General features: G+C 42.2%; 4 protein-coding genes across 4 annotated transcripts; 1 reads left to right on the forward strand and 3 right to left on the reverse strand.

Annotated features, from left to right (window-relative positions):
- Positions 1-985: 985 nt before the first annotated feature.
- gipc1 (GIPC PDZ domain containing family, member 1) lies at positions 986-6,416 on the reverse strand. Its single transcript, XM_080855981.1, has 7 exons — positions 6,302-6,416; positions 5,120-5,600; positions 4,783-4,968; positions 4,360-4,540; positions 3,537-3,643; positions 3,321-3,402; positions 986-3,155 (listed from the first exon to the last, which is right to left on the reverse strand). The coding sequence occupies exons 2-7, from the start codon at positions 5,417-5,419 to the stop codon at positions 3,004-3,006; spliced, it is 1,008 nt and encodes a 335-aa protein (XP_080712107.1). The 5' UTR covers positions 5,420-5,600; positions 6,302-6,416; the 3' UTR covers positions 986-3,003.
- A 1,769-nt stretch (positions 6,417-8,185) lies between these two features.
- dnajb1a (DnaJ heat shock protein family (Hsp40) member B1a) lies at positions 8,186-11,115 on the reverse strand. The gene is made up of 3 exons (XM_080855755.1): positions 10,483-11,115; positions 9,101-9,711; positions 8,186-8,579 (listed from the first exon to the last, which is right to left on the reverse strand). The coding sequence occupies exons 1-3, from the start codon at positions 10,691-10,693 to the stop codon at positions 8,349-8,351; spliced, it is 1,053 nt and encodes a 350-aa protein (XP_080711881.1). The 5' UTR covers positions 10,694-11,115; the 3' UTR covers positions 8,186-8,348.
- A 3,591-nt stretch (positions 11,116-14,706) lies between these two features.
- On the forward strand, positions 14,707-20,855 carry tecra (trans-2,3-enoyl-CoA reductase a). Its single transcript, XM_080856368.1, has 12 exons — positions 14,707-14,939; positions 15,268-15,467; positions 16,129-16,180; positions 16,279-16,323; positions 16,500-16,603; positions 17,842-17,957; positions 18,184-18,289; positions 19,496-19,568; positions 19,698-19,741; positions 19,846-19,903; positions 20,085-20,173; positions 20,462-20,855. Exons 2-12 carry the CDS (start codon positions 15,303-15,305, stop codon positions 20,633-20,635), a joined length of 1,026 nt encoding a protein of 341 aa, XP_080712494.1. The 5' UTR covers positions 14,707-14,939; positions 15,268-15,302; the 3' UTR covers positions 20,636-20,855.
- Positions 20,856-22,384: 1,529 nt separating this feature from the next.
- LOC308379149 (uncharacterized protein) lies at positions 22,385-24,296 on the reverse strand (the record flags this gene model as incomplete). Its single annotated transcript, XM_080856204.1, has 6 exons — positions 22,385-22,702; positions 22,946-23,060; positions 23,374-23,464; positions 23,757-23,854; positions 24,077-24,155; positions 24,242-24,296. The coding sequence occupies 6 exons, from the start codon at positions 24,294-24,296 to the stop codon at positions 22,556-22,558; spliced, it is 585 nt and encodes a 194-aa protein (XP_080712330.1). The 3' UTR covers positions 22,385-22,555.
- Positions 24,297-26,433: the final 2,137 nt, after the last annotated feature.

A 26,433-nucleotide genomic window follows, 5' to 3' on the forward strand; every position in this document is an offset into this window, starting at 1 on the left:
ACCAACTCCTTGGTCCTAGTTAAAAGTATAGCTACCACATTCTGGACAACATGTAACTTATGAAGTGATACCTGGCTGATTCCTGACTGAGCATAGTGCAGTCTGGAAGATATAAAAGCATTGACGATCTTCTCATAATAACTTGGGGACAGGAGATTTCTCACTTTGGCAATTTTTTTCAGCTGGTAAAATGAAGCACAAACAACTGAATTTATCAAATTTTAAATGACAAAAAAAAAACACCTCACCCCACATCTGTCGTGTCTTCATTAAGATTGAAGAGGCTATTACCCATCCAGATTTTGACATTTTCAAGGCAGTCAAAAGAGTCTGTACATAAATTGTCATGACCAGACTTAAGAGGGAAATATATTTGAGTATAAATCAGTGTAGCAGTGATAGAAAAATGTTTTCTGGTTATCTGGTCAAGGAGCAAAAACTAAGGTGAAAACAGAACAGGACCCTAATTACACTTGTGGTTTGCTGGTCATTTCTGGCTTCGTTTACAGCCTTTACATATTATTTTTCCATTTGTGTTCAGCCCTTCTCCATATTTGTATTATTGTTAAACCAGGGCTGGATACAAGGTTACTGTATGCGTCGTAATGGTTGACTATTGTGCGATTGCAGATTTAACACAGGTTTTCCCCTGAAAAAGATTGATGTTATGGGCTGCAGCAATCTTAGTAGTTGCAATTAATTTTGTTTTCAGTCACTCATATACCTGGACACTAAAATAGTGTAAGAACACACTGGCCTTGTGTAGTTTGTAACAGTGTCCCAATTCTTAGAGCAAAATATGACATTTTATTAGAAAGAAACTTTAATGTCTGTGTGCTGACACACACACACACACACCCCTTCTGGGAATGCTGATGGAACATTTGCCTAATGATCTCACTATATCACTAAATAATGCTTGTCATGCATGAACTGATGCACCACCTGTCATCTTCCACAAAACATCAACACCATAAAGCACTGCTACATTTTTTCTTTATTTTTTAATGCTGCATTTTTTATTGACCATTCAAAAATGGTACACAGATCATTTTTTTTTTCTTCAATTTTGTAACATGATTAAAAAGAAGATGAGGTCCTTGTAATCAATCCCATGATCATTATTGCCACTACTTTATAACAACGGAACAGTGTAAAAAGAAATCTTTCAAGACAATAAAACCTTCAGTGTAACAGCTTCTAACATTGAGCTATATGACAGTAATACTCGGTTAAGTATAGTTGAAAAAAGCACTGAGGAGTGACAAAAACAGACAAACCAAAATCAACCAATACAAAACTATCATCAGAGACTGTATGCTGTATATAAAGTAAATGCACTGTATATATATATTTATATAAAAGATTCCAAGACAAGTTGCATTTAGCTCTATGATCAGTGTGTGTGTGTGTGTATGTGGTTTTTGTTGTCATGACATGATCATTCTGCACATCACATCACGTAAACCACTGAGTTGCCGACCTGTGTTAGCGTTTGGTTGTTTTCCTAGCCCTGAAACATTCAGCGTTACTGTATGCGCTGTTGGTTGAGCTCATTGGAAGTGCTTTGGCCACAGCCTGGCCTACGGAGGAAGGTGCAATAAAGTGGGTGGGGGGTGGACATGTGAAGTCCAATGACCGAAAACAACAAACATCAACACTATGAACCATCTGAAGACAGGAAGTCAACACAATACTGTTCTCGCAAGAGGCCACTGTAAACACATCGAAAACCTTTCTTCTGCTAAACTATACACTAGAAATACTGAAGTCATAGTATAATACTGTAATGACACTGAGTTCACCTTCAGTTTGGCATGAGGGAATGGTTGTTTTACGCTTCTATCATGTAATAAGGACTACGGGAGTGTTAGTCAGAGAGCAGCCTGTTTGTTGTTTTATTGCTTATCACCATATCTGGAATGTCTGGTATAACATTTCCATTTAATGAACTATGGGGGGTAAACAAATGCTGCCGAAGCAAATGGTCAACCAAGGCCTCACAGCTCTCTCTCTCTCTCTCTCTCTCTCTCGCTCTCTCTGTCTCGCTCTCTCGCTCTCTCTCTCTCGCTCTCTCTCTCTCGCTCTCTCTCTCTCGCTCTCTCTCTCTGTGCTTCTCCATTTTAGTGATTTAAAAAAAGGAACAAAAACAGACACACAAAAGAAAAAAAAGAAACCCTGATCAGCACATGCTCCATCAATTTACAATAGGGGTTTCTGTTGGTCACACAAAGTGGTCCAAAACCTGCACTGACCGACTGCAGGGCTCGAGGGTCACTGCACAGCACTGCAGAGTTCAGTCTGGTCCAGTCCAGTCTAGTCCAGTCCAGTCCAGTCCAGTCCAGATCCGGTTTAGTCCTGTCTCCTCCAGTCCAGTGTTGTGCAGTAAGCATGGAGGCCGCTGCAGTGCGGGTGCAGAGCAGTGGGTACAGCGCCGTGCGACACAGTGCAAAGGGAAAAGTCACAGTTAGTAAAAGCCAGTGGCAGAGGGCCTGCTGCATCTAACAGCCCAGGGCCCCAAAGTCTCCCAGCGGCAGTTTTCTCTCTCTTAACGTTTTTTCCTGTTTTTTTTTTTTTTTTTTAAACTGACGTGAACTAAACTAAGACTTAAAAAGGTGGGATGATTGGTTCACCATTGGTCATCTGGGTTACATGTAAAGCACAATTTGGAACTCTGCACAGAACGACTTCATGCTTGCACTCCGCATCACAGAGTCTGCCACAGGTGGCCTTTTTTTTTGCGTGAAAACAGACCAAACAAAAATGGGTAAAGTAGTGTCAAGAGGTCAGAAATAATTCTCCCATACAGTGGTGAGAAGTCCCCACATGAAACCTCCCAGAGTGGACAGCTGAAGCAAACTGACAGCATAAGGGCAAAAAAAAAAAAAAAAAAAGAGTACTAGAGAGATTTCTAGTAGTACTTCTTCATAGGTTCACCACAGCACTAAGAGCCACACAGAGGCCGCGGTCCTCTGCTTCCTCCTGCTCCTTCCTCCTGCCGCTTTACACACGGCCGACCTTCGCATCACCGATGGCGCCCCAGACGTCAAACACAAACTCATCAGGGAAAGCAAAGTCGCCCAGCGTCTCGTCCAGGGCCTCGGCAAATTCGTCCGGGTTCTTCTTGTCCTTGCCCAGCTCGACCATTGTGGCCGCTGCAGAAGGGAAAAAACACAACATGCTTATAGCCAACAGGTGAATCAAACCTCATTGCCAACAGGTGAAATACAACTCATGCTTAACTCCTTGTTATCACTCAGTCTCTGTCGATCAGCTGCTGTCAACTTTGTGAGACTGGCACAACTTATGGGGTTTATTACCAAGCTCACTGTCCCTGATCCCCATGTAACTCTCCAGGAGGTCGTCCACCTTCTCAATGGCCTTCTCCTCGAACGCAGAAGGCTACGAGATGCAGACAAAGATGGCGATGAGTGAAGAGACAAATGAGGAGGCTACGTAACTGCTTGGTCAACACAGTTACATCCACTTCAACACTTGCACAGACCTGGCTGTGAACAAGGCTATTGGGAGCTTACCAGTTCCTCCACGGTGGCAGGTCCTTTCGATCGGAGACGTAGTGTGCCCCTTCCAGTGCCCAGCTGGCCCCCCGACCGCGACCCGCCTGACCTCTGGCTGATCATGTCTGATTGGACAAAAGAGCGAAAAGTTGCACTCATCTGATAACCAACATATTTTGAGAACATAATTGACTTAACTTTCAGTTCAAATGAAAAATGTCCCACAAATGGGAACTATTATTCAACCACCAGCTTAGCCTTCTAATAAACGTAGTGCTGACTAGCTTTTTACACCTCTCTGTTGGAATCTTTGCCCATCATTCACATGCAAAAGCCTGTAGCCGATTGATGTTTGATGGCTACTGTTATGCATCTGCCTTCTGAAGATCCCACCAAAGATTTTCAATCAGATTTAAAGTAGTCATCAAAAGCAAAATCTAGCTGTTCGAAAAATGTCTTTGGGAAATAATTACAATCTTTTGGGGTTTGAATATTTCCGATTGCAACAGTATGTATGTATACACACACAAACACACACCTGGCCTTGCTTACACATTCAAGAACAAATGATGTACGTTGCAAATGACTCTCGACAGATTTTAAAGCCAGTCCTGGCATTCCTGTACACAGCACGTACATAGAAAGCTAATATGAAATGTGATTGTGAGCAATGCAACAACAGAGAGAACACCAATGCCACTATGTTGCCACTAAACAGAAGATGCCACTTGCAGTACCATCTGCTCCAGAGCTTATCGATAAACCAATGTTGGCCAATTAAGGAACCAGTACTGAAATTAAACTGGGATTTAGCAGCCAATCCTTAAAGGCAGGTACTCACCGAAAGCCTTTAAGGGCTCTACCAATTTCAGGACAAAGTTCTTTCCCCTGGGCAGTTCCTTTAACATCTTGGCTACTTCGTAGTGTCGACAGCCAATGAGCATGTGCCCATTGATGGACTCAATCATGTCTCCCACGTTGATGACCTGGATTTGATGAATGATGCTTCCCTCTCTTATTCTCTGCAATTACACAGAATACAGGCCGATTTTTACTCAACACACTTGCATAGAGAAGACATGTCAAAAGAGACACAGCTTCGTCATATTAACATATGTACCCTCCACATCAATTCAAGGCAAATTACAAATTACACTGCAAATACAATATGTACCATCTCTTGAGATAACAGGCCCTATAACATTGGTGTTGCTAGAACTTTGCTCTGCTTGATGAGCTACAGGAACACAGGTTTTCTGCTCACCTTGATAAACGCGTAGCCAGCTCCATTGTCGGTAATGGTGAGGCCCAGGGCGTCCTCACCCTTGAACACCTCTACCTCTTTCCTCTGGCCTTTTACATGTGCAAAGATGAAGTCTTCCAGCCCAATCTGACCACCCAACAGCTTGTCCATGTCCACCTTGTGCGTGTTCAGTGTGCAGAACATCACCTAGGTAAGTATAATGTGACAAGACAAGTCATTACAAACTGTTTGCAACAAAATTAACTATGGTGTCTGGGGAAATCTAGGAACATTTGCTAGTAACTACAAGAGGCGTCTAGACACCAGATGGGGACCCAGGCTGTCCTGTGCTCCTCACCTCAGCTGGTGGTATCCCAAAGGCCTCGCCGATCTTAGCATAGAGTTCCCGGACATTGCTGAATCCCTCAATACGCCCCGTGGGGCTTCCATGGGCCAGCTGAGTGTGAAAGATCAGACGCGGACGCAAGCTGGTGGGTGGGGGTGGCAGACCCTCCTGAGCAGTTGCTTCCCCGAGTCCGCCTCCTACCCCGTCCATGCCGTCCAAGCCTGGCACATTTAAACCTGCCCGTACTGGCTCTGCCTCTTCGTTCTCTACAAGCGGAGAAGCCTTCTTTCTTCGCCCCAGTCCTAAAGGCATCTTATGTGTTTATGTGATATTTTAAGTCTTTCCGATGAAATGATGACCTCAGATACACTGCACTGTGTGCGCCACTCTCAAGGCCAGGAAGATCAAAAACAGCGGCGGGAGCTGTGGCCGTATGTGGAACAGACGAAGATTCGAGCCCTTCACATCTCTATGCCATCTCTTCTTGCAGAACCTACACAAATGACAAGTTATACAGCAGATATCATTTATATTAAAGACTATCGTATTTGCTCAGCCTGATAACACACTGCAAAGCTTGTCACGCTTGCAGGAAAACAGCATGCTTAGCTCCTGACTAACATGTTAATTGGACCGATCACGATACAATTATGTTGCGATGTGAACTTCCCATAAAACACAAATAACATGCTAGATAGCCATAGTTAACTGTCCTTATGTGGTTCAAACTAATCATTACATTAGATCAATTTAAATGTGTAACCTAGTTGCAGTTGGTTCAAACGACAATGCACAAATAAAGGACGAATAATTTAACGGAGTAACTGACGAAAACCTATAACTAATGCCAGTCCCAATACCCAACTACCTACCTAACAACCTATCGTTAGTAGTGATGGCTAGCTTGGCTTGTTGATTAAATTTAACAGGCTGATTAGCGTTTGCTAGCTTTCCTGAGGCCCATCATTCTTTTTGGTGATTACAACGGTAAAAGTAACGTTATATATTACTACTTACAACACAAAACAACTTTAATCTTACGTTGCACGTAATGTTCGAAATAAGCAAGCTCGATTGGTTTTAATGCGTATCCCAAATTGCCATTCCTTGCCCGCTACTAATAAGCTGGCATAATGAAGAACTCCATCTCGAAACGAAGCTTCTTAGCTAGCTACCACATTTACACCAACTTACCCGCTTAAAGTAGGCAAGGCGCAATGTCCATCAGCCGCAGACGCTCACCACCCTCCGTTAAGAAATGCTGTCCCTATATAATTAATTCCGTTTGCACTTGTAACGTTACTCTTTCTCATCGAAATTTTAGCCACCGCTAGTAGTAATACAGAGGGTGGGACATCTTCGTGGTTTCTTCTTCACATTTCTTTCTTTAGCCGAATTATTACTAACACAGACCAATACTGCCACCTACCTAACTTTCTCAGAATTTGGACCATGCGCAACTAGACCCCCATACGAAATAGTGTATAATAACTAATAGATGCTTTACAAAGAGACTTTAAAGAGACTTTGCAGATCATGTTGGTATGCAATAAGATGGTTCCCATGGCCAGGATAATCGGGGAAACAACCTTGGATTTAAGGTGAAAAAAAAAAATCCCTGCAACATAAAACATACAATTTCTAGACAGTTAAATGATTTTTAAAATGTGTTTAATGTTTGTGACCCACAGTTATGAACACTGCTTTAAATGCTTTCTACATACATCAAAATCAAAACGTTATATGTTAAATAGTATAGGCTACTGGGTCACAAGTCATAACTTGGAAATACCTCTTGCAGGCCATCACTACTAGGATTGCGTCTGCCATTTTGGTACAGCTGTTTCATGTGTCTAGTTAATTAAATGATACAAAATTAAAAGAGCTTTACGGTCCAGAGTGGTAACTCCTAAAATACCACTGCATATCATGCACAAAACAAGGTATTCACACAGGCCTATGAATTAGAACTTAATATTCTGATCTACAGAGAACACACACACCAACTCACTCCTTTTTGGCACTTGTTAGCCCTGTATTTTTAGTTTCTATGGAATAAATACAGACGGATCAACACAAAGAGGTGAAAATCTGTGAAGAACGCTGAAGTGAAAGGAACCATAGACATCAAACGGATTAGTGGATTGAGTATATTTTGACATTACGTTCAATCAGTACAAAATATCAATACTTCACATCATCCACACATCCATTCTGTAACGTGGTTGACTCATTGTTGATGGTGCATTGAAATAAAACAGCATTTGTGAGTTCTCAGAATTTAACTGGAGTTTTCAGTCACTACATGGTACGCAGTTTCAGCTGCTTGAGCCATAGTCTACTCGTTTCCCTATGGATATGTGCATATGATTTTTCTTTTCCCCTATAAGACAAATGCTACATTCAGGCATACTTGCACCTGAGATATATTTAGGACCAGATTTAAGGTTTTGGCACACAGGTTTAACATATAACAAAACTAAAATCATGACCTTAAGTGAAAGACATACAAACACGTGAAACAATCATAGGTCAGGATAATGGTTTTGCACAGGCTAAATCTCTGCTAAAGCCAGGTAAATCTGGGGCTTAATGTAGTGACTAACAATGTAGCGACCATGGGGAGCACTTCTGAAATGTAATGACCATGGACAAAACTCAGTTTTTATACTCCTCTTCATTGGCAATTATAATTGCCCACTGTACCTGCCAAAGGCTGAGAGATTTCAATCTATACAACAGTGTTTGAAACGTTCTGGCTGTGTAAAACAGGATGCTCTTGAAATTATTCACAAAGATGAAAAAATCAACTGTAAACACAAAAAACCAAGGGGTTTCAGAGGACTTCCAGGTTCCTCAGCAATGTAAAGCTATGAGGAGATGGTTGCTGATGCATAGGTTAAGTCTTGGTCGTCTTGTATGTCAGTCCAAAAAAACACAAACAAATAAAAAAACCTTCAATTATATCACAGTGATGTGAAAGTGCATCTATCAGTGAGGACTGACAGACAGGGAAATTAACAATGGGTAAAATCAAATAATCATTACAAAAAAAAAGGGGGGGGGGGGGGGGGGGGAGTGTAGTTATACTTGTCTGTTGTTTCCAGTTCACCAGAAAGTCTCTCTTTATCTTTATGGTACATAGAAAAGAAAAGCAGGATACCAGGGCAGAAGCAAAAACGCTATTGGATGAGGCAGTCTTAGTGTTGGATAGAGGGCTCTCCCAACCACCGCACTTTGATCACGGCGGCAGAATCTGACTGAGGGCCTCACGGGTGCTCTGCCCCAACTTGTCAGGGAACTTCACCGCAAACTCCACCACCATGTCCCCTTTCTTCTCCGGGCACTTGGAGAGAGGCAGGCCCTCCCCCACGATGCGCTTCTTCATCCCAGGTTTGATGATGTCACGAGAGGTCACAGTGATCGTTCTGCCGTCCAGTGTAGGGGCATTAACTGTGCATCCACAAAGAGACTAAAAGGATGAAACAGATAGAGGTTTTAGAATGAGCATGCCACTGCTAATATGGTGCGTCAAGTTATTGGGTGAAGGGAAATCTGAAACACCAATCACTTTATTAATATCATGGCTTTATTAACAGCAGTACTTTGGCAGCTACTCCCTGCAGCACTTTTTCACTGAAATCTTGCATTAGGACACTTTAATATAAGTACAATAAGAGCCAGATTTAAAACCGGAATCCTCTGACCATCCTCTGGGTTGGACATGGGCCACCACGGACATTTTCCAAGTTATGCCTGAAAAATAGCAGAGTTATACACCAGACTCTGTACCACCTATTAGGATTCTGCTTTGCAAATACATGACATGACACCTGACATTCCAAGACATGGGAAACCAAAGTGGTTTCCCCTTGGATTACTTTAATATCCTTACTACCTGTGCAGTGCTCTAGATCTGCTTTTTTGTAATTCTTTCCTGTTAGTAAGCCTAAAAATGACAATGGCACAACTTAACTACAGAAGAGTACTTACATCTCTGAGGGATATTCTAGCAGAGTAGATGACATCTGAACCTTCTCTGCGGAAGACCGAATGTGCCTTGTCCTTGACCACGAACACAACATCAGCCGGGATGTTAGAGGGCGTCTCGTCCCCCTCCCGGGGAAAGGTGATCTTGGTGCCCTCCTTCCAGCCGCGCTTGATGTCTACTGTCAGGATCTTGTCCTCGTTGCGCATGGTGCAGCCGTCTGCATTAAGGCGCTTGCGGGAGATCTTCATTTTCTTGGTGCAGCCCGAGAACACCTCCTCCAGGCTCACCTTAAGTTCATGAATGACAGGAGGGTCCTTCTTCTTCTCCCGATGGCCGTGGGCGTTCCCAGGTCTAGATTTGAAAGACCGCTGGAATCCCCCCATGCCCCCCATGCCTTGCTGCATGCCTTGCATGCCCTGCATGCCTCCCATACCAAATGCTGCAAATGGGTCATCAATGTCCATGTCATCGTTACCTCCTCCATGCGGGAAAAACTGGTCAAAAGGGCTGCGCCCACCAAAGAATTCAGCAAACATGGCATGAGGGTCACCGTGAAAGGTGTAGTTGAAGGTGGGTCCATTGGGACATCCACCACTCGATGCTCCTTTGAGACCTGTTGAAAAAAGGTATATTCAGATGATGGTGACGGTGAAAAGCATATTGCCCTTGTCAGTATCACCTGACTGCTGCAATATTCATTACAAATGGGTTGTGTTTTATAACAGCAACAGAGGCAACAGTGTTGACCAAGTCAGCAGAACGTTAGCAAACTAAATCCATGAACAACGGTAACTTCATTATGGGTCCCACCCCTCAAGCAGCGTGACACTGAAACGGCGCCAGGCTCGGTCGTACGCCTGTCTCCATAGATAAGTTTGTGACATAATTAACCTTATTGGCAGCAAAACACTAGGTAGTGTCGCCTAAGGCAACTAACAGCGCGGGCCCTCTGGTCTATGGGCAATTGGGCATGTCACAGACTAAACAAAACTGGGATGTCTAGCAATACCATGTGAACTTTGTCTCACTGCCAACTGTAAATTCACATTTAAACGAGGAGCTACAGCTAGTGTTAACAGTGTCATGTTAACACGGTGAACATCCTTCTGTGGTGAGCATGAAACAGCTATGACAGCGGCTTTAGGAATCGGCTTAGATTACCATTATTTCAAAGTTAGCGTTAAACATAGAAATGGTGAAAACAAAACTTTTTCAATCAAATACAAAATAGACATGTTAAAACAGTTGACGCTGGTTAATGTCTCCAAGCGAATTTGGACTACTAAGTTAGGTTATCCAACGTTACTGCCTGCTAATTAGCATTAGCCCCATCACATGCTAAACACACAGCTGTTTATAAAGCCTGTCTATCCACTTTACATACCTTCTTCTCCATATCGGTCATAAACGTCCTTTTTCTTCGCATCGCTTAGGACGTCGTAGGCCTCAGCAATCTCTTTGAATTTATCCTCTGCTCCTGCGGACTTGTTTTTATCAGGGTGATATCGTAAAGCCTGTTTTCTGTACGCTTTCTTGATTTCATCCTCCGTAGAACCTTTTTGTAATCCCAACACTTTATAATAGTCTTTACCCATCACAAATAATGTCTGTGTTAACCTGGTTACTTATTTTAGGTAATGAGTCACGGTCACACATTAATCGGATCCCATGTCATAAGCTACTGTAGCTAGCTAACCAGATTCCAATTTCACAAACTGTATATTTCTCACAGTCGATATTCTAAACCTCAAGGTAACAATTGAGGTGTAACCAGACAAACATTTGTCAGGTATCCTAATGAGCTAGCGAGTTAGCAAGGTAGCTAGCTGGCTAATGTATTTTGTCAACCTCTGATAGCTTAAGTGAACCGCATCCCGATAATTTTAACGTAAGAGAATAGATGTCACTCTGACTGTATATACTACAAAACACGTCTCTATTCTTAATAATTAAATATTCTAAGTACATTTCCGAAATAAAGTTACCTATCGCTTATTCTCATCTTCTTGCAACGTAACCCAGGACAGAAAGTTCCAGAAGTACTTGTTCATCACTTCTTCTTTTACGTTGTTGGTTGCTAGGATGTATTTACAGTAGAGCTTCACAGCGTCACCTGGTGGTTTGGAAGACTTCACTTCACTTCAGAATGAAATCCCTGTTCCCAAAGGGTTCATTTGACAGACTAAATCAAGGCCTTCCTAACAGAACGTAGTCCCATTGATTGAAGTGTCCACAGATTAAAAGGCCTGCAACAAAAGAAAACTATTATCATGGCCGTGGGTACCAGTTTTGCGGTGGCATCCAAATAGGTTTTTTTTTTTTCATTTTTAACTCTTAAAAAGCCTCCTGTGAACAGGTTACTCATTGCTAGCATTTACCTTCAATGTAAATGATTGCCAGCATCGATATCGTTTTCTGTTCCATTACTTTACTTACCCCTGTAATAGTAACCTTTTTAGCACACTGTATAGCCACTATCAATTTTGTATGTAACATATACAGTGTTTGTGTTGTGTACATTTACCACATGTACTGTATGCTAGCATCCTTGTACTGTTATACATATTATTTCATCTGCCATGTTTCTGATTGCTTACCTCCCCCTTTCTATCTCTACCTCTCTACCCAGTTGGCTCCATGTAGATGGCCTCCTCCCTTATGTGCCATGATTCTGCTTAAGGTTTCTTGGCCCCTGTCACCATTGTGCTTGCTCTAAGGGGGGTTCAGGCCCTGGGCTCTATAAAGTCCCTTGAGACAATTGTATTGTTGTTGTACTATATAAATAAAATGTAATTTAATGTAATTTAATTGAGGTTTTGGAAATAAGCGTTTCACTATAAACACTTAACACAGTGCAGCTGATGTTTGTACATAGTTGTATGTTGCAGTTCCAATGCTACTTGTTATGTTTATATCAAATAAATACATACCCTTTTACACACACACACACACACACACACACACACACACACACACACACACACACACACACACACACACACACACACACACACACACACACACACACACACATACACACACACTAAACTATATTCTGAACTACAGTTCAATATAGCTGCATATACTTTAAACCGTTGAGCTGAACAAATTCCTTGTTTGTGTAAACTTACTTGGCCAATAAACATGCTTCTGATTCTGATTTATAGGCAGAGAGGGATATTGATATCTTGTTTGTTTCAGATTTTAACCACATGAGGGCACCAATGTGCACATCCTGTACATCCCATAAAATTACTTATAAAAGGTAAACAATGTACTTGAAATTAGAGGGTACTAAGCTAAATGACAGCTCAAGTATGCTTCTGCGGACACGTGCCTGCGCATGGGTGTTCCCAGAGTTCTCTACATCTTTACATCTTATGAATCTACAGCAAAGATCTTTTTTCCTCTGCACTTGCATGACCTTTTCATTTTATCACCAATGATTTGCTGAAGCATAAAAACTGAGCACAAATCTTGAATTTTTCCATTGGGTCTCCAGTAGTTTTATTTTCAGGAAGCAAACATACTAATGAAAATGTGCATCTGCACTGCAAGTTGCTTTGCATGAAAGCGTCTGCTTAATGATTAAATGGCGTGAATAGATGTGTTTTTCTCTTGACCCTGAGCCAGTGCTTGAACACTTGCAAACACATGCGCAGTCAACGTGCAGAAGTCCGAGCTGACACAAAATGTTGGTGCACCGCGGACAGTCTGCCCTATGGGTAATAACATGCTCAGCAGCAACCATATCGGATGGATTTTAATTGATATGGCAGTATTAGTTCACACACCTCCCACTGCATGCTTGTGATGTGGAGCTAGCATCAATGTTTGGGCCTGTGTTGTCAGTTGGATGTTAGGGCCACAGCATCATCCGCAGCCTATCATCTGCAGCCTATCAGATGTAAATTTGAAGGCATGACCTGGATGTGACCACATTCCATCATATGATTACATTTACACAATATCCAGTTATGGTTGCTGACTATCTTGGGCAATAACCACCACCCACTACACAGTACTCTCAATAAACAGAGGAGCATTTTCAGTGGCAGACTCCTGTCACTGTCATGCTCACTGTCATGCTCATCGGACAGGCTGAGGAGGTCCTTTGTTCCCAGAGCCATTCAGCTATTCAACTCTTTGCAGAAGGTGAGGGGGGAGACGGACTTCTCTGCAGAAATCTACCTCAATCTGCCCCATCACCCACCCCATCGTATTATAACCCACTGTCCACCCCTTTACCCCTTTACTGGCTATACTAGCCCCTTGCACAGATATTCTATTACTATTTTCTTAATCTCTTTGCACTATCCACACAAACACAAGAACATTATCTATTTGCACTATACACACAAGCAGACATACATTACCCTTGATAATCCAGATTATGCCACATTATCATATACATTGAACTGGTAGGAGAAGGTTTGACTTTCAACATAGAGAAAATGTTTATTTTGTTTAGACAATATTGTGTTTAAACATGAACTAACATATGGTGAAAAGGAACTGGGTGAAAAAAAACCCATCTGTCTTTATTCAATTAATCCAGCCTTGTTGGTCCAATTCATCCAGCGATTTGGTTAAAAAAGAAATGTTAACCCATTTGGATGGAGAAGGTTGACCCAGCATTGGATTGGTCCTAATTACTCAGCGGCTGTGTTAAAATAGCAACCTATTTTGCTATGTTAGTCCAATGGCCCAGCTGCTATATTTCGGGAAGGCAGCCTGCTTGAGAATGCAGGTAAAATGATTGGCCATTCTTTCAAATAATCCCAACCATGTACCAGTGACCACTGAAACTTTAATTCCTCTTTGTGTTATCAGTTGTATGCAGATGTCTGTTATGGTGTAGTCCACATAACTGGATAGATACAGCACAGATGTAAGGCGGTGTGGTCACGTCCATTCATGCGCTCGAATTTACGTGCATGTGATTGGCTGAAATAGCAAGAGACATCTGATAGGCTGCAGAATGTCCTTTTGAAAAATAAAGCATTTGTCAATCAAGCCATGTCAGAAAAGTGTAAAAAAAAAAAAAATCCACAAATAAATGCAGTGATGTTCATCAATGACCAGTGTTTTGTAAATGCACGTTCGTTAGTCTGTAAATAAATGTAAAACATTTGTGAATCAAATGACAATAATTTGTAAATCGTGTAAAATTTAGTTCACAACATACATTTGGAAATTGTGTGACATTTATTTGTGAATTTTGAAAATATTCAAAACAGCTTTTTAAATGCTTCTCATGGCAAATGAATAGCCTATGCAATTCATTAGATTATTTTGTAATCGTAATGGTTGATCTACTGATTGATCTACCCTACTTTGTTTAAATCCCACAGGTACACCCAAATATTTCAGGCTATGCTACTGTTTTAATGGGAAAATATTGATGTTGATCGACTCAATTGCTTATGTTTGTGAAGCTGCGATCTTGTGAGGTTTATCAATATGTTTTCGATCAAGGTATTTGTTTGTGGGAGGTTGCGAGCGCAGTGTTCCATTTGCCGATTCGGAATGTGGGCGGCTTCCTCTTTATCCCACGGACACGCGGTGGTCGTCTGGGCCGTCCTCTGAGGACTCAAGCAGTGGGTAGAGGACGGCTGACCGGCAACGCTGATCTTTCAGCCGTTGCTGCTGTTGAGCAGGCTTGAGTTGGGCAAGGTCACCATACTACAGCATGACAAATTTGTCCAGTTATATTTAGCCTTGTTGCCTAAACGACGCGCCGTGGATTATGCCCTGGGTCTCTCGGGTTTCGTCTTGAAGAGGCTGGCGGGGGTGCTTGTGAGGCGGGTGACTTGTAGCAGGCTCCTCAGGTGCTTGAAGGTGGGTGGCGTTATTGCTGTTCCCTATCGTACACTCTTTCTCTTTGATCTCTCAAGCTTTCTCTCTGTCTTGTTCTCACTCTTTGGGGGTCTCTTAACTCTTTTCCTCTTGCCCCCCCACCCCTCTTCAGTCGTGTGAAGCTGGACGCTTTTGTGGACGTTAAAGATAAAGAGCCGTTTAGAACAGGTGTTAGGGCTTTCAAGTGCTGTCTGAATGTAAATGACAGCTGACAGGTGTTTTTTTTTGTTTTTTTAAACGTCAACAAGAAAGTAGACAGGCATTTCATTTCTCCACACTTCCAGAAGAGTTGATCTTTGTTTCTGTGCAGTTGGAAGCCACTGAGGGCAGTGGTCTGAGGGCACCATGGATGCCCTGGCACTAGAGGCGAAGGGCAAGGATGATGCTTCAGCTACCCCTGCTGCCAATACCAAAAGACCAAAGCAACCGAAAAAAGCTAAAAGAATCGTGTACTTTGAGTTGGAAATATTGCATGCAAAGACAAAGGAAAAACTACTTCTCCTGGACAAGGTAAGTGTATGAGTGTGTGAGTGTGTGTGTGTGTGTGTGTGTGTGTGTGTGTGTGTGTGTGTGTGTGTGTGTATCTGCACACATTTATGAATGTATGGGTTTGTGAAATAAATTAAATTCTCAAAGCACAAACAGGTCAAAAAGACCAGTGATCTGTAATGTACATGATTTAACTAAAACACTATAAAAGCAAACATTAGCAGTGTTTATTATATATTATACTTACATTATGTATACTAATAATATCTGAAATGACATTAGACTTGCTCCTCTATCAGAATAGGCCATCTGTCATGTGTGGGTAGCGGGTTTCACAGCCAGTGACATACTTATCCGTTACTGCAGTTACATGTAGACATTATCCGGCTGGTTCTTTGAGGTCATGTTGCATTTGGAAGGCGAGAATACCCACTGAGCTCACAGGAATCTCCTGAGCTAGCCATGAGTTTGCGCTCTTCGCTGGGCTCGACAGCCAAGCCACTGCAGGAATGTGTTTGGCAACCATGTGCATATGTATACTGTATGAATATACTGCATATTCAAATGATAATGACTTAAAGGCTGCAATTGTACATTCCTGTGAGGTATTCGCAGAAATTATGTTTACCAAAGACCGTATTTCTGACATTGTTTTTAAAGATATGTTGTTGTTAACATTAAGGTGGAGCCAACAGCAACCATTCTGGATATAAAGTCCATGTTCCATAAAGCAAGTAAGAAAGATAAATACGGTATTACATTACTCCTTTGAAAGGCATGTTTTTGAACCATGCTGTAGTCATCATCTATATGATTTCTTGGTTTTTCACAGATCCACAGTGGTATCCTGCCAGGCAGTCATTATGCTTAGACCCAAGTAAGTAGATTGTGGGTCTTCATGTCAACCTGTGAAATCACAGAACATCTCCTTATCTGCCACAGATATTTGTTAGGCAGAACTAGAATCTTTTTTGGCAGATCGGCTGTGCAGATGAGTTTTATTTAGAGCTGTTGTCATGAGGAATGGGAAATTGATGATGACTCATTCTCTAGAGGGAAGGTCACTCAAAGATGAAGACATCCTTCAGACCCTTCCTGTTGGAACCACAGCCACATTCTACTTCAGGGACATGGGGGCTCAGCTCAGCTGGGGAACAGTGAGTCTGCAACACCACCTTAGTCACATGTGACCGCTACACGACACCCAACCAGAATCACTGCATGCACATGCATTCTTAAACAGGATCTCTCTCTCTCTTTTTTTTGGGAGGTGACACAGAACCCCTTGTCATTCATAGACACACAACAGTAACAGCAGAACATGCTCTCCCCCCACACAATCTGTTTTGGTTCTTCTCTCGCTCACACACACGCACATCTAAACAGACACACACACACATGCACATTGCAAACACTCAAAACACACCCACACCACTTTGAAGACATGCTGACAGACAAGTTCACCATCCTCTTGTTCAGTTTTCTCTCACTTCTCTGGCAGCATATCCACTTTCCTAGAACATTTAATCTCTCTAGTGTCATATCCCCTCAGGTGTTTATCCCTCTGCCCTCCTTTTCACCTTCTGCTAGAAGCCTCTGCATGCAGTTCACACTCAGCTAGCCATGATGCTAGCGTCAAGCATAGTATAGTTTTTCATGCTAGATAACTGCTAATGAATATCACAATTAAGTCCCCCTGAGTTCATCAGTTTTCAGTAGCCGTTAGTCACCACATAGTCACTGTTTAGAATGTCGGTTTGAAGTAGTTCAGCAATGCATTTCAATTTAGATATATCTATTTAGTAGAATACCCAGTACAGCAGATATAGAAGTGAACTCATTTAGAATATGAGTGGAAGAAATGTATATTCCCTCTTAGTCTTAAACTGTAGCTGAATACATGTGATCTCTTAATGCACTTAAGTACCTATAGTATATCAGGGTTCTTTTGTGATATTTACTTTCACTATATGTCAAAGTGAAATCTTTAATGGATCCCCTTTGGTGTCATTTATGAGACATACATCATGTGTAGTTATTTATGGTGGAAAAAACGAGACTATCACACACATTATATGAATGGATGGTCTTTTATGTTGAATCCGTTCAACCTGAGGACAGGTACATCTATATTGGCTGCTTGAATTTGAGCTGTTGGACATGTTATGATAACAACAGTTGGTTTACACCTGTACCTAAAGCGTCAGAGGCTTCTCACCAAAAGCAGGTGCATTTAGCACACACTAGGAAACTTTTATTATTACTATGGTGAATAAAAAAAAACATGTTCCTACTACTAAGTATAAATTAGAGTAAAACAAGTACTTCTAGTACTCATGTTGATTCTCTACCGCTGGCTTTTTCCATTCACCCTCTATTTTTATTAATTCTCCAGGTGTTTCTGGCAGAGTGTGTTGGACCCCTCATCATTTACCTGATGTTTTACTTCAGACTCCCTTTCATCTATGCTTCTAGATATGACTTCACCACCCCCAAAAACTGGGTTGTACAGTAAGTATGCTATTGACTGGTGTCACTTATTGTGTACCAATACCGTCGTCCCATTCTGCATCCACTTGTATGCGGGATTATTAATAGTCAGATTGTTGCTTTAAAACCCTCATGTAATGACTCCTGGTATTTTCTTACAGTTGTTTGAAGTGGACGTTTACAGTGTGATTGATATAGCATGCCCAAGGTCAAGCCTTCATCACCCAGTTTGCATCTCTCATTGCAGCCTTGCTTGCATATGCCACTGCTTCCACTATGGCAAAAGGATCCTTGAGACCATGTTCGTGCACCGATTCACTTCCGGCACCATGCCTCTCCGCAACATATTCAAGGTGGGAGGAAATGCTGATGGCATTCTTTCTTGGTTCATCACACATAACCCAGTTGCACCAGCTTTCTCAGGTCGGTACAGCATGGCGATGGACCAACCAATACAGAGTCCCAGTGGGTACTGGGTAGCCATATTGACAACATTTTGATGAAACTGTTAGTAAAAAGAGTTTCTTTCCTCATTCCTGAAACTGATTTGTTATTTTACCACACTGTTGTATGAGTTCTTCAATCATAGTTACAAGTCACAGTTAATCTTAATAGATTTTGGTAATAGATATTGGTTTAAGAAAAACGCTTGGCCAGAATTCTGCTGTGATGGAGTTGGAGTTGTCTAATAAGCCTCCATGGAAAATGCTGTGGGCTTTGGAAGAGGTGACCCCTGAATATCATACCGTGGTTGACTGCACTGACAGACATTGGGCTCTAATGACCACAGCATGTGGTTCACTTTCCAGTCAGACACCACAGAAACACACTGAGTGCATATGACATGCCAAATGACATTTGAGAAATCCCAGCTGACATGTGCTTGATCATGTCATGCCATCAAAGCATTAATGAAATCTTGGCAGAATCTTTGATGAACCTAATCTGTGTCTCTAAGTTTATGGAAACCTAAGAATACATCTACTTACAAATATCACCTCCGATTTACAGCATTTGATGCTGAATACAATTAATTGACCAAGGGCTGATAGTCAACACTGAGGTAATGATTCTGCCCACGTAGAGTAGTTTGTACCTGGCAAGAGCCGAGTAAAGTAATTTTTGCTACGATGAAACATTTTTGAAACTGCTGCCTTATCAAGTTCTGGTTTAAATATAGCTCGGAGAGCAGCTGGAAGTTTTCATAGAGCGGCAGCAGTTATAGACTCTGGCAGCATGGCTGTGACTTTACCTGTGACTAAGAAGTAAACAGCTCCCCTGTCATAATCTATACCATAATATTCAAACGTACCTGCTTGCCAAACTTGGTCTACATCCAATAAAAAGATACATGGCTGGGGATGAACCTACTTGATTAAAGCACCATATTTTGCCATTAAGTACTACTGAGGCTCCATGCTCACTGAATGGAGCTGTAACTCTAAATCACCATTTTTATTTGAGAGGAATGTATCGGTAAAGTCACATATCTAAAGGCCTTGTGTTCATTTTAAGAAATGCCAACAGCAGAAACAGCAGCCTTGATCTTTCCCTTTCAGAACTGTTCCTATTACTGGTTCTTTGCAGCGTGGATGGCTTACTACATTAACCATCCACTTTACACTCCACCAAGTAAGACCTACCCTTTTTTCTAATTTTAAGCACACTTTTAAAAGTTTTAAAGTTCAGGAATAAAATGTTTTTTAAAGTACTCATATCTAAATATCTGTATCACCTCTGTAAATGTGTGTGTATTTTCAGTGTATGGGGAGCAGCAAGTCAAAACTGCTGTTATGATATTTCTGGTAAATATCAGTTGTTGTGCTGTAGCTAATAAATACTTTATATTGCTCTCTCTGAGTTGCAAATTGTTAATAATAGAATTTTTCCTTTAAATGTATATCCACAGTTCTGTCAGTTAGGAACCTTCTCCATCCATATTGCCTTACGCAACCTTAAGCAACCTGGTAAGTTAATGAGACAAGCATGGCTTGCTTTTCCCGAGCATACCCACACCTTCTAAGTCACTGTTAGTAACTGTTAAAATTGGTATGATTGATGCTATGTATGATATGCACACTTCTCTAGCCATTTGCTATTAAATGTATATACAGTTGAAGCATTCTAAGGCCACTTCTGATATCACAGGCTCAAAGGTGAAGAAGATCCCTTATCCATCTAAGAATCCTTTCACGTGGATCTTTTGGGTTGTCTCTTGTCCCAATTACACTTACGAGGTAAAGGACATTGGCATGCCATGTGAAGTACTGTGTGTACATGTGTCCGTACGGTTGACCACCGGGTGTTGAAGAGTGCTGCTGCCTCCCACTGGCCAGATAGATGTATTGCTTGGAGTAATGGGTCTGACATAATCTCCGGCAAAGCACATCCTCGTCTGAGAAATATCTTTGCCAGCCTCACGACATCCCTTCCCAAAAACATCACATAATTAAAGTCTTAATGGTGGAGAAGACCTTAGCACCAGAATAACTTACTGCTTGTTTGTGTGCGTTTCCCCATTCCAGTGTGGCACCTGGGTCGGCTTCACAGTTATGACCCAGTGTCTGCCCGTGGCCGCCTTCACCATCGTGGGCTTCATCCAGATGACGGTGTGGGCAAGATACAAGCATCGCAGCTACGTGAAGGAGTTTCGTGACTACCCCACCCTGCGCTCTTCCATTCTGCCCTTCATTCTGTAGCCCACGACAGACCCGGGGGGTAAGAGAGAGGGTGGGAGAGGTACCGCCAACACTCTTGTCTGCTCACATGAGAAGACATTTGCCACAGCATCTAGTGAACTTCAGTTTAGACTCCAAGCAACAAAATGCTCAAGATGGGCGTTGGAGTGAATTACTGGATAAAGAAAGTAATTATTTACTAACTTTGCTAATGTTAAATAAATCCATTTGTAGCCTGTAACTCTTGGTGTTTACAGTCTCTTGGTGTTTACTATGAATGTTGAATGTGTTGGAAGAAACTGTATGTTATCAGTTACACTTTTCGATATTTTATGCAAAACTATACAACACCATAAAATTAACCACTGGAACTGCTACGTCTGACCAAAAAAAACTGTCTGCCTTTATCTAGCTGGATTACAATAATTCAAATACAGATAGTATACTTTCAACTTGCACAAATGTAGTTGTTAGATTTCATTATAAGATCTTGAGGCCAAAGTTCTTCTCCCTCTTTTTTCAAAGTTATTCTTTCTCTGCAGATATGATCTGCAGATAATTATGACTCATACTGAAATCAAGTAGCTAGTCTAGTCTTCAGGATAATACTTAAGATAGAAACATTGTAAAACAGGTGATTTCTGCTATTGCACTGTCTCAGAACCCTCACCCAATTGAAAAATGGCAAATGACAAACAATGTGATCTGAATTTTGACCCCCGTTTTTTCCCCAGATAAATGCAAAGTAAAAAAAACATAACTACATAATCGCTAAACATGGATTTCGCTATGGTTTGACACAAAAGCTCTCCTGCCCCTCCTTTCACCATTTGATCTGCTTGATTTCAGCTGATTGTCTTTGGTGTCTCAGGTCACAAGTTCACTCAAAATCCAATTTTCTCTCCACTACTTTACCGTTAAATGTTGTGGTCACTGATGAGACACATGAGGGTCTTATCTGAGCTACAACAACACTGTTCCACCAGGGGTTTCGACAGGCCATTAAACGGGAACCGTGTAAAATGGACATACTGACACTAAAATAGACATTTCAACTTCACAGTATCTGGAAAATGAAGGCCTTGATAGTACGGCTTTAAATAAACTTGATGTTGTAGTAGCCATGTGGAAATTCCTTGTTTGCCACAGAAATGATGATCTATTCAAAGTCTTTTCATTGCTTCATACAAAATGTCCCTACCAGGTGGTTTGAAAACCTTGACTGTAGTTCAGTGACTAAAAAGAATAAGTAAAAAAGACAATAAATCCTTGAAAATGCCATACATCATACATACATGTATATATGTTACACAGACACAGAAATATGCTATTCGTACCCCTTTTTTATTTTTGTTTCACATGCATCGAATGCACAAAAAGGTACCTTCAAATAAAAATAGAAACCTGTGTAAAATCAAGGGATGTCTATCTTAGCAGTACATAAAGATTAAAATGCTATTGTTATGCAACACCGTCATCTTATATACATAGAGCATATATATATATAGCTAGTGGTCAAAATGAATGCTCCGCCAAGACAATGGCAGTCTCTGTACCGCATCGCCATTACCTTGTTAACTCTATATACACTATATACATTAACCATATCTTATATAGAATCCACAAAACAAGGTCTCCACTCTCGTGCAAAAGTAAAAGCTGTACAGAGGTCAATCCCAGAGATAGGGGAGGGGAGACTGAAACATCCACACAGAATGGTCTGTGCTCCGTCAGTTCAGAAGATGAAGGATGAGAACCTAAGCTCGGGTTCACATGGTTTAAAGTGTCTCAGCTTGATGACATCATTCCAGTGGTGACCGTTCTGACTCACTCAGACTCATTATGGCTAGTTTGCGTTGCGTACCTGAGAATGAGTGAGCGAGAGAGTTTTGCAAGTTTCCGTGCAGATGCCTTAGAGGAGGGTCGCGGCGATTCCACCCATCATCCGAGGTCACTGTCCTGGAAGACCCTTCTCTGTAGCAGCTTCACATGATGCTCGTAAATCTTCAAGGCGGGCCCAAGCCTTATGGACAGGCCCGTCAACACATCACTGCGCTGCATCAGGAGAAGAGCTCGGCCATCAATTTCCTGTTCAGGTCAAAATTGTATCAGTGTAAATAACTAAATGTCTTCACCTCATGTAGATTAATGTTGAGAGTGGTAATTATAATTTTTTGGTTTGTTATTTATCTCCAGTATAGCTAAAGATATCAAAGGATGCACTTTAACACTTAATTTTGAAATGGTGAGTCTATTGCAAAGGACTGGGATTGAGTGTATAGCTCCCCCTAGTGGTGAGAGCAAAGAGGACAGCGTAGGGATACACAGCACCTGTGTTCGGAACGCTAGTGCCTGTTCAGGGAACCCTGCTGTGGTGAAGTAACCGGTGACATCTGCCACAGTCCACTGCATTGGATCTGGACCGATCTCCCCTGCCCCCTCTGACCTGAAGACACGGGAAGCCAAATGGACAGGCATAAGACTTACTGCTGGGGCCACATGGTAATAGTGGCATCATTTACTCAGGATATTGGCATCTGCTTTCCAACAAAGCTTGGACACAACTCTTGCATTCTTACATTCTTTCAAACGGATAGAGAGAGTGTTAATCCGATACACAACAGCTCAATGTGTGTGTATTTGTGACAATGTGAATGCATCTGTGTGCAAGTGTATTAACCTTCAAACATAAAAGAGGACTGGAAGATGAAAAGACTGGTTTTTATATGATAAACATGGAGACCTATAGAAACACTTACACTTCTCTGCTCTTCTCTGAATCTTTGATGGCAGCGTCTTGTTCCAGAGTGGAGGTCACAGTCACCTTCATCCTCTTTAAACTCTCCTTACCTGCAACAGACAGTGAGGACAAGACCATCAATCACTGCAAAACAGCAAATAAAAAAAACCCACAAGGTCATCATCTCATCACACTAGGTGATAAAACCAGGCCCTCAACTCACCATTCTCTGAGCCATAGGAACACGTGTGGGAATGTCCTTTAGAAACCTGCATTGCCTCATCCTGCAGAAAGATGAACAATAAAGTGAGTTTGCAACAAGACTGCGCTGAAGCATTAGCACAAACACACACACACATATATATATAAAAATATACACACACAATGATCCAGTGGACTGACCAGTGTAGTGCTGCACTTTGACCCCAGCTGATCCGGTGTGGCGGCACTCTCTACTGCTCTCATCCCTTCCTCTCTCTTCAGTGCGCACCTCTGAACCGCTGGGCAGACCGCAAGAGGCTGGCTCCCTAACTCTAACACGCCTGTCACACACACACACACACACACACACAAATATATTTAGTTTCACTCCAAAGCACTCTTAGCACACCTTTCTTTCACAAGTTTCCATTATAGACAAGCTTCAGGATTATTACCTGTCTCTCCAAGTGTTCCTGTAGGTATGGGCTCTGCGTGATAAGCATTTCCTTCACAACCCTCACGCTTCAGTGTCGCTGGACTGGAAGAACATTTGCCCAAGCTGGGCCTGTCTGAAGGCCAGTGGCCATTGCATGAAGAGCTCTGGGTGTGGGGAAGAGAGCTGTGTTGGGCACAGACACCTGAGCCATCTCCATGCCTAGAGCGGGACACAGGGCTCCCGCACTCACCCTGTGTGTTGACTGTGCCATCCTGTGCCACTCCATTATTCAGTTCTACCGTCATGGACACACTTTCCTGTGAGACAGAAACTGATGTGAGGCTGGGCAACACTTTATACACCCACATATTCAAGTAAGAGAGAATGGATATACAACTACCACACATTGAACCATACTCTTGAATAAAAACGAAAGAAAAAAAAAATCACATTTGTTAGGAAAAATAATGTTGTAGGATATTATCTCTGGTATTGAAGGAAAAGAGCACTCATGTTTACAATCATAGATTCGTGTTCATGTCCGATGCATCTCGATGGCATCGTTGTTTTTATATACGACACGCTGCCCACCCACTAGTAAGAAAACATGGTCAGTACATTGTCCTGTCTAATTCAACGAATGCACTGCAATATAAAACCCTGTGGCGGTCTCATGCTCGCGTTTTCGAGGTAACCTTGTTGCTTTTCGTCTGAAATGAACTGTCTATGAAAGACAGGCAAGTCGTGTTGTGCCTTTATAAAATATAAGCGTTAGGTAGCCTGTAAACTGCGCAATATCAACACACGCATTAACACTGACCTTTGCCTGAGTGGATAGCGGGCATACAGAGTGGGATAGCCCATTATCATCATCTGCTTGCACGCGAATGCGGAGATCGAGCACTAATGTTGAAGAGCGCAGAGAACTGCTTGAAACAAGTGTAAATGGTTCAGACGCACAAAGAAAATCGGTTTTAGACGATAGTAAGAAGTAAGTGCAGAGACACTACTGGCATGTCGACCTGCTACGTTGAACAGTCTCGACAACGTTGCGAGTTTTCAGGCCTTGCTAATGTCCCTGTGTCTTCAGAACTAGTGTGCTTTTTAAGGCTGCTCCGTTTTTGGAGCTAACCGTCGTTTCGTGTTCTAGAGTGTAATACAGACTAAACGTGTGGGAAACATCGGTTTTTTTTTAAACTCAAGTGTGTGTTTCTGACGAGACATGAAACGCGAGCCGTGTCTCGCCATACGTATGCCCGTGTGTAACTAGCTGAGGCGCGCGAGTGCGAGCGCTAACTCCACAAAGCCCGCCCCGCACCTCACTGAAGCGCTTGCGACTGAGAACACGCAAAACAGACAACTAGCCTTCAGCTCGTCCTGTCGATAATCACCAAATACACCAACAGAGAACGAGTGTTATTGTTTTAGAGTGTTGCACAAAATACGAGGCCAATCAGACAAATGCATCCGGATGTGTTCAAGTTTCCGTTATGTTTAAAGCTTTGTTAGTTGCCCTCGCTTCGATTACCTATTTCGATCAGGGGGAAAAAAAACAAAAACGCAGTGCCGACGTGCAATCAAAATGCTAGCTAGCTAGCTACCTTTTCCATTGCATCTGTCTCAGGACGTGAGTTCTTCGGTAACTACACCGACGACTTCGTTCCCACTTCCGAGACGGGGAGGGTACTTTTACATTTTGCCCTACGAAGCAGATCCAGGCAGGCTATCTCTGTGCCCAGATGCACTTTGTTTTGGCTAAGAGTCATCTCTCCCTGCGACAGACGCTCTTTCATACCTATACACCACTCATCTTAGAGCTTTGAAGTGCTTGACCTTTGAATGTATCGTCCTCATGGCTCGACGTTCAGAGCTGAATGAACCAGTCGTTCACCTAACGTACATCCAAGCTGTTTTGGTGACTTACGCTTTGGCCTCATGTCGTTGCAGTGCTTAGTTTGGACTAGGCTATATCAGTTTGTACTGGTTCTTTATACTCGTTCTCTTGGCACACGTTAAAGTGTTATGCTTTTTGTTCGTATTACACTTTCTACTTCAGCGCAAACTTGGCTCACGAAACACTTGCGTTGTTCACGCTGACAGGAGAGCGCCTTCCATTGTTGGCGTTATTACCCCGGCCATGAGAGGTAGTGCCGCTCCCCGTCTGCGGCAGTTTGTCTGCGGGTGCACTTGCTTAAACCACTAACCCCAACTGAACATCTAAACTCACTTTGCAAATACACGTGTCATCATACAAATGATTGTTTTCAGAAACTAAACTCACAGTTGTATTTTCGCCAATCTCGATGGAATCTGCCGTTGTGTCAAGCGTAGAGTCATGAAACTGGCTGCCATGCATTACTTCCATATCCCCCATCTCATCCTCCGTGGGACCGAGGGCACTGTCGTCGTTGCTCGAGTCTGGGAGCGCCGGGTGTTTTACCA

The sequence above is a fragment of the Sprattus sprattus genome (assembly GCF_963457725.1).
Source record: "Sprattus sprattus genome assembly, chromosome: 18".
Taxonomy (NCBI): domain Eukaryota; kingdom Metazoa; phylum Chordata; class Actinopteri; order Clupeiformes; family Clupeidae; genus Sprattus; species Sprattus sprattus.

Excerpts from the sequence above, each read along its gene's own strand:
- gipc1 (XM_080855981.1), bottom strand. The coding sequence starts at position 5,419 with ATGCCTTTAGGACTGGGGCGAAGAAAGAAGGCTTCTCCGCTTGTAGAG. Across the intron at positions 4,969-5,119 it reads TTGGGATACCACCAGCTGAG|GTGATGTTCTGCACACTGAA; the intron begins GTGAGGAGCACA and ends ATACTTACCTAG. Across the intron at positions 3,403-3,536 it reads CTGCCACCGTGGAGGAACTG|CCTTCTGCGTTCGAGGAGAA; the intron begins GTAAGCTCCCAA and ends TGCATCTCGTAG.
- dnajb1a (XM_080855755.1), bottom strand. The coding sequence starts at position 10,693 with ATGGGTAAAGACTATTATAAAGTGTTGGGATTACAAAAAGGTTCTACG. Across the intron at positions 9,712-10,482 it reads TGACCGATATGGAGAAGAAG|GTCTCAAAGGAGCATCGAGT; the intron begins GTATGTAAAGTG and ends TTTTTTCAACAG. Across the intron at positions 8,580-9,100 it reads CTAGAATATCCCTCAGAGAT|TCTCTTTGTGGATGCACAGT; the intron begins GTAAGTACTCTT and ends TCATCCTTTTAG.
- tecra (XM_080856368.1), top strand. The coding sequence starts at position 15,303 with ATGGATGCCCTGGCACTAGAGGCGAAGGGCAAGGATGATGCTTCAGCT. Across the intron at positions 15,468-16,128 it reads AACTACTTCTCCTGGACAAG|GTGGAGCCAACAGCAACCAT; the intron begins GTAAGTGTATGA and ends GTTAACATTAAG. Across the intron at positions 16,604-17,841 it reads CTCAGCTCAGCTGGGGAACA|GTGTTTCTGGCAGAGTGTGT; the intron begins GTGAGTCTGCAA and ends TTAATTCTCCAG.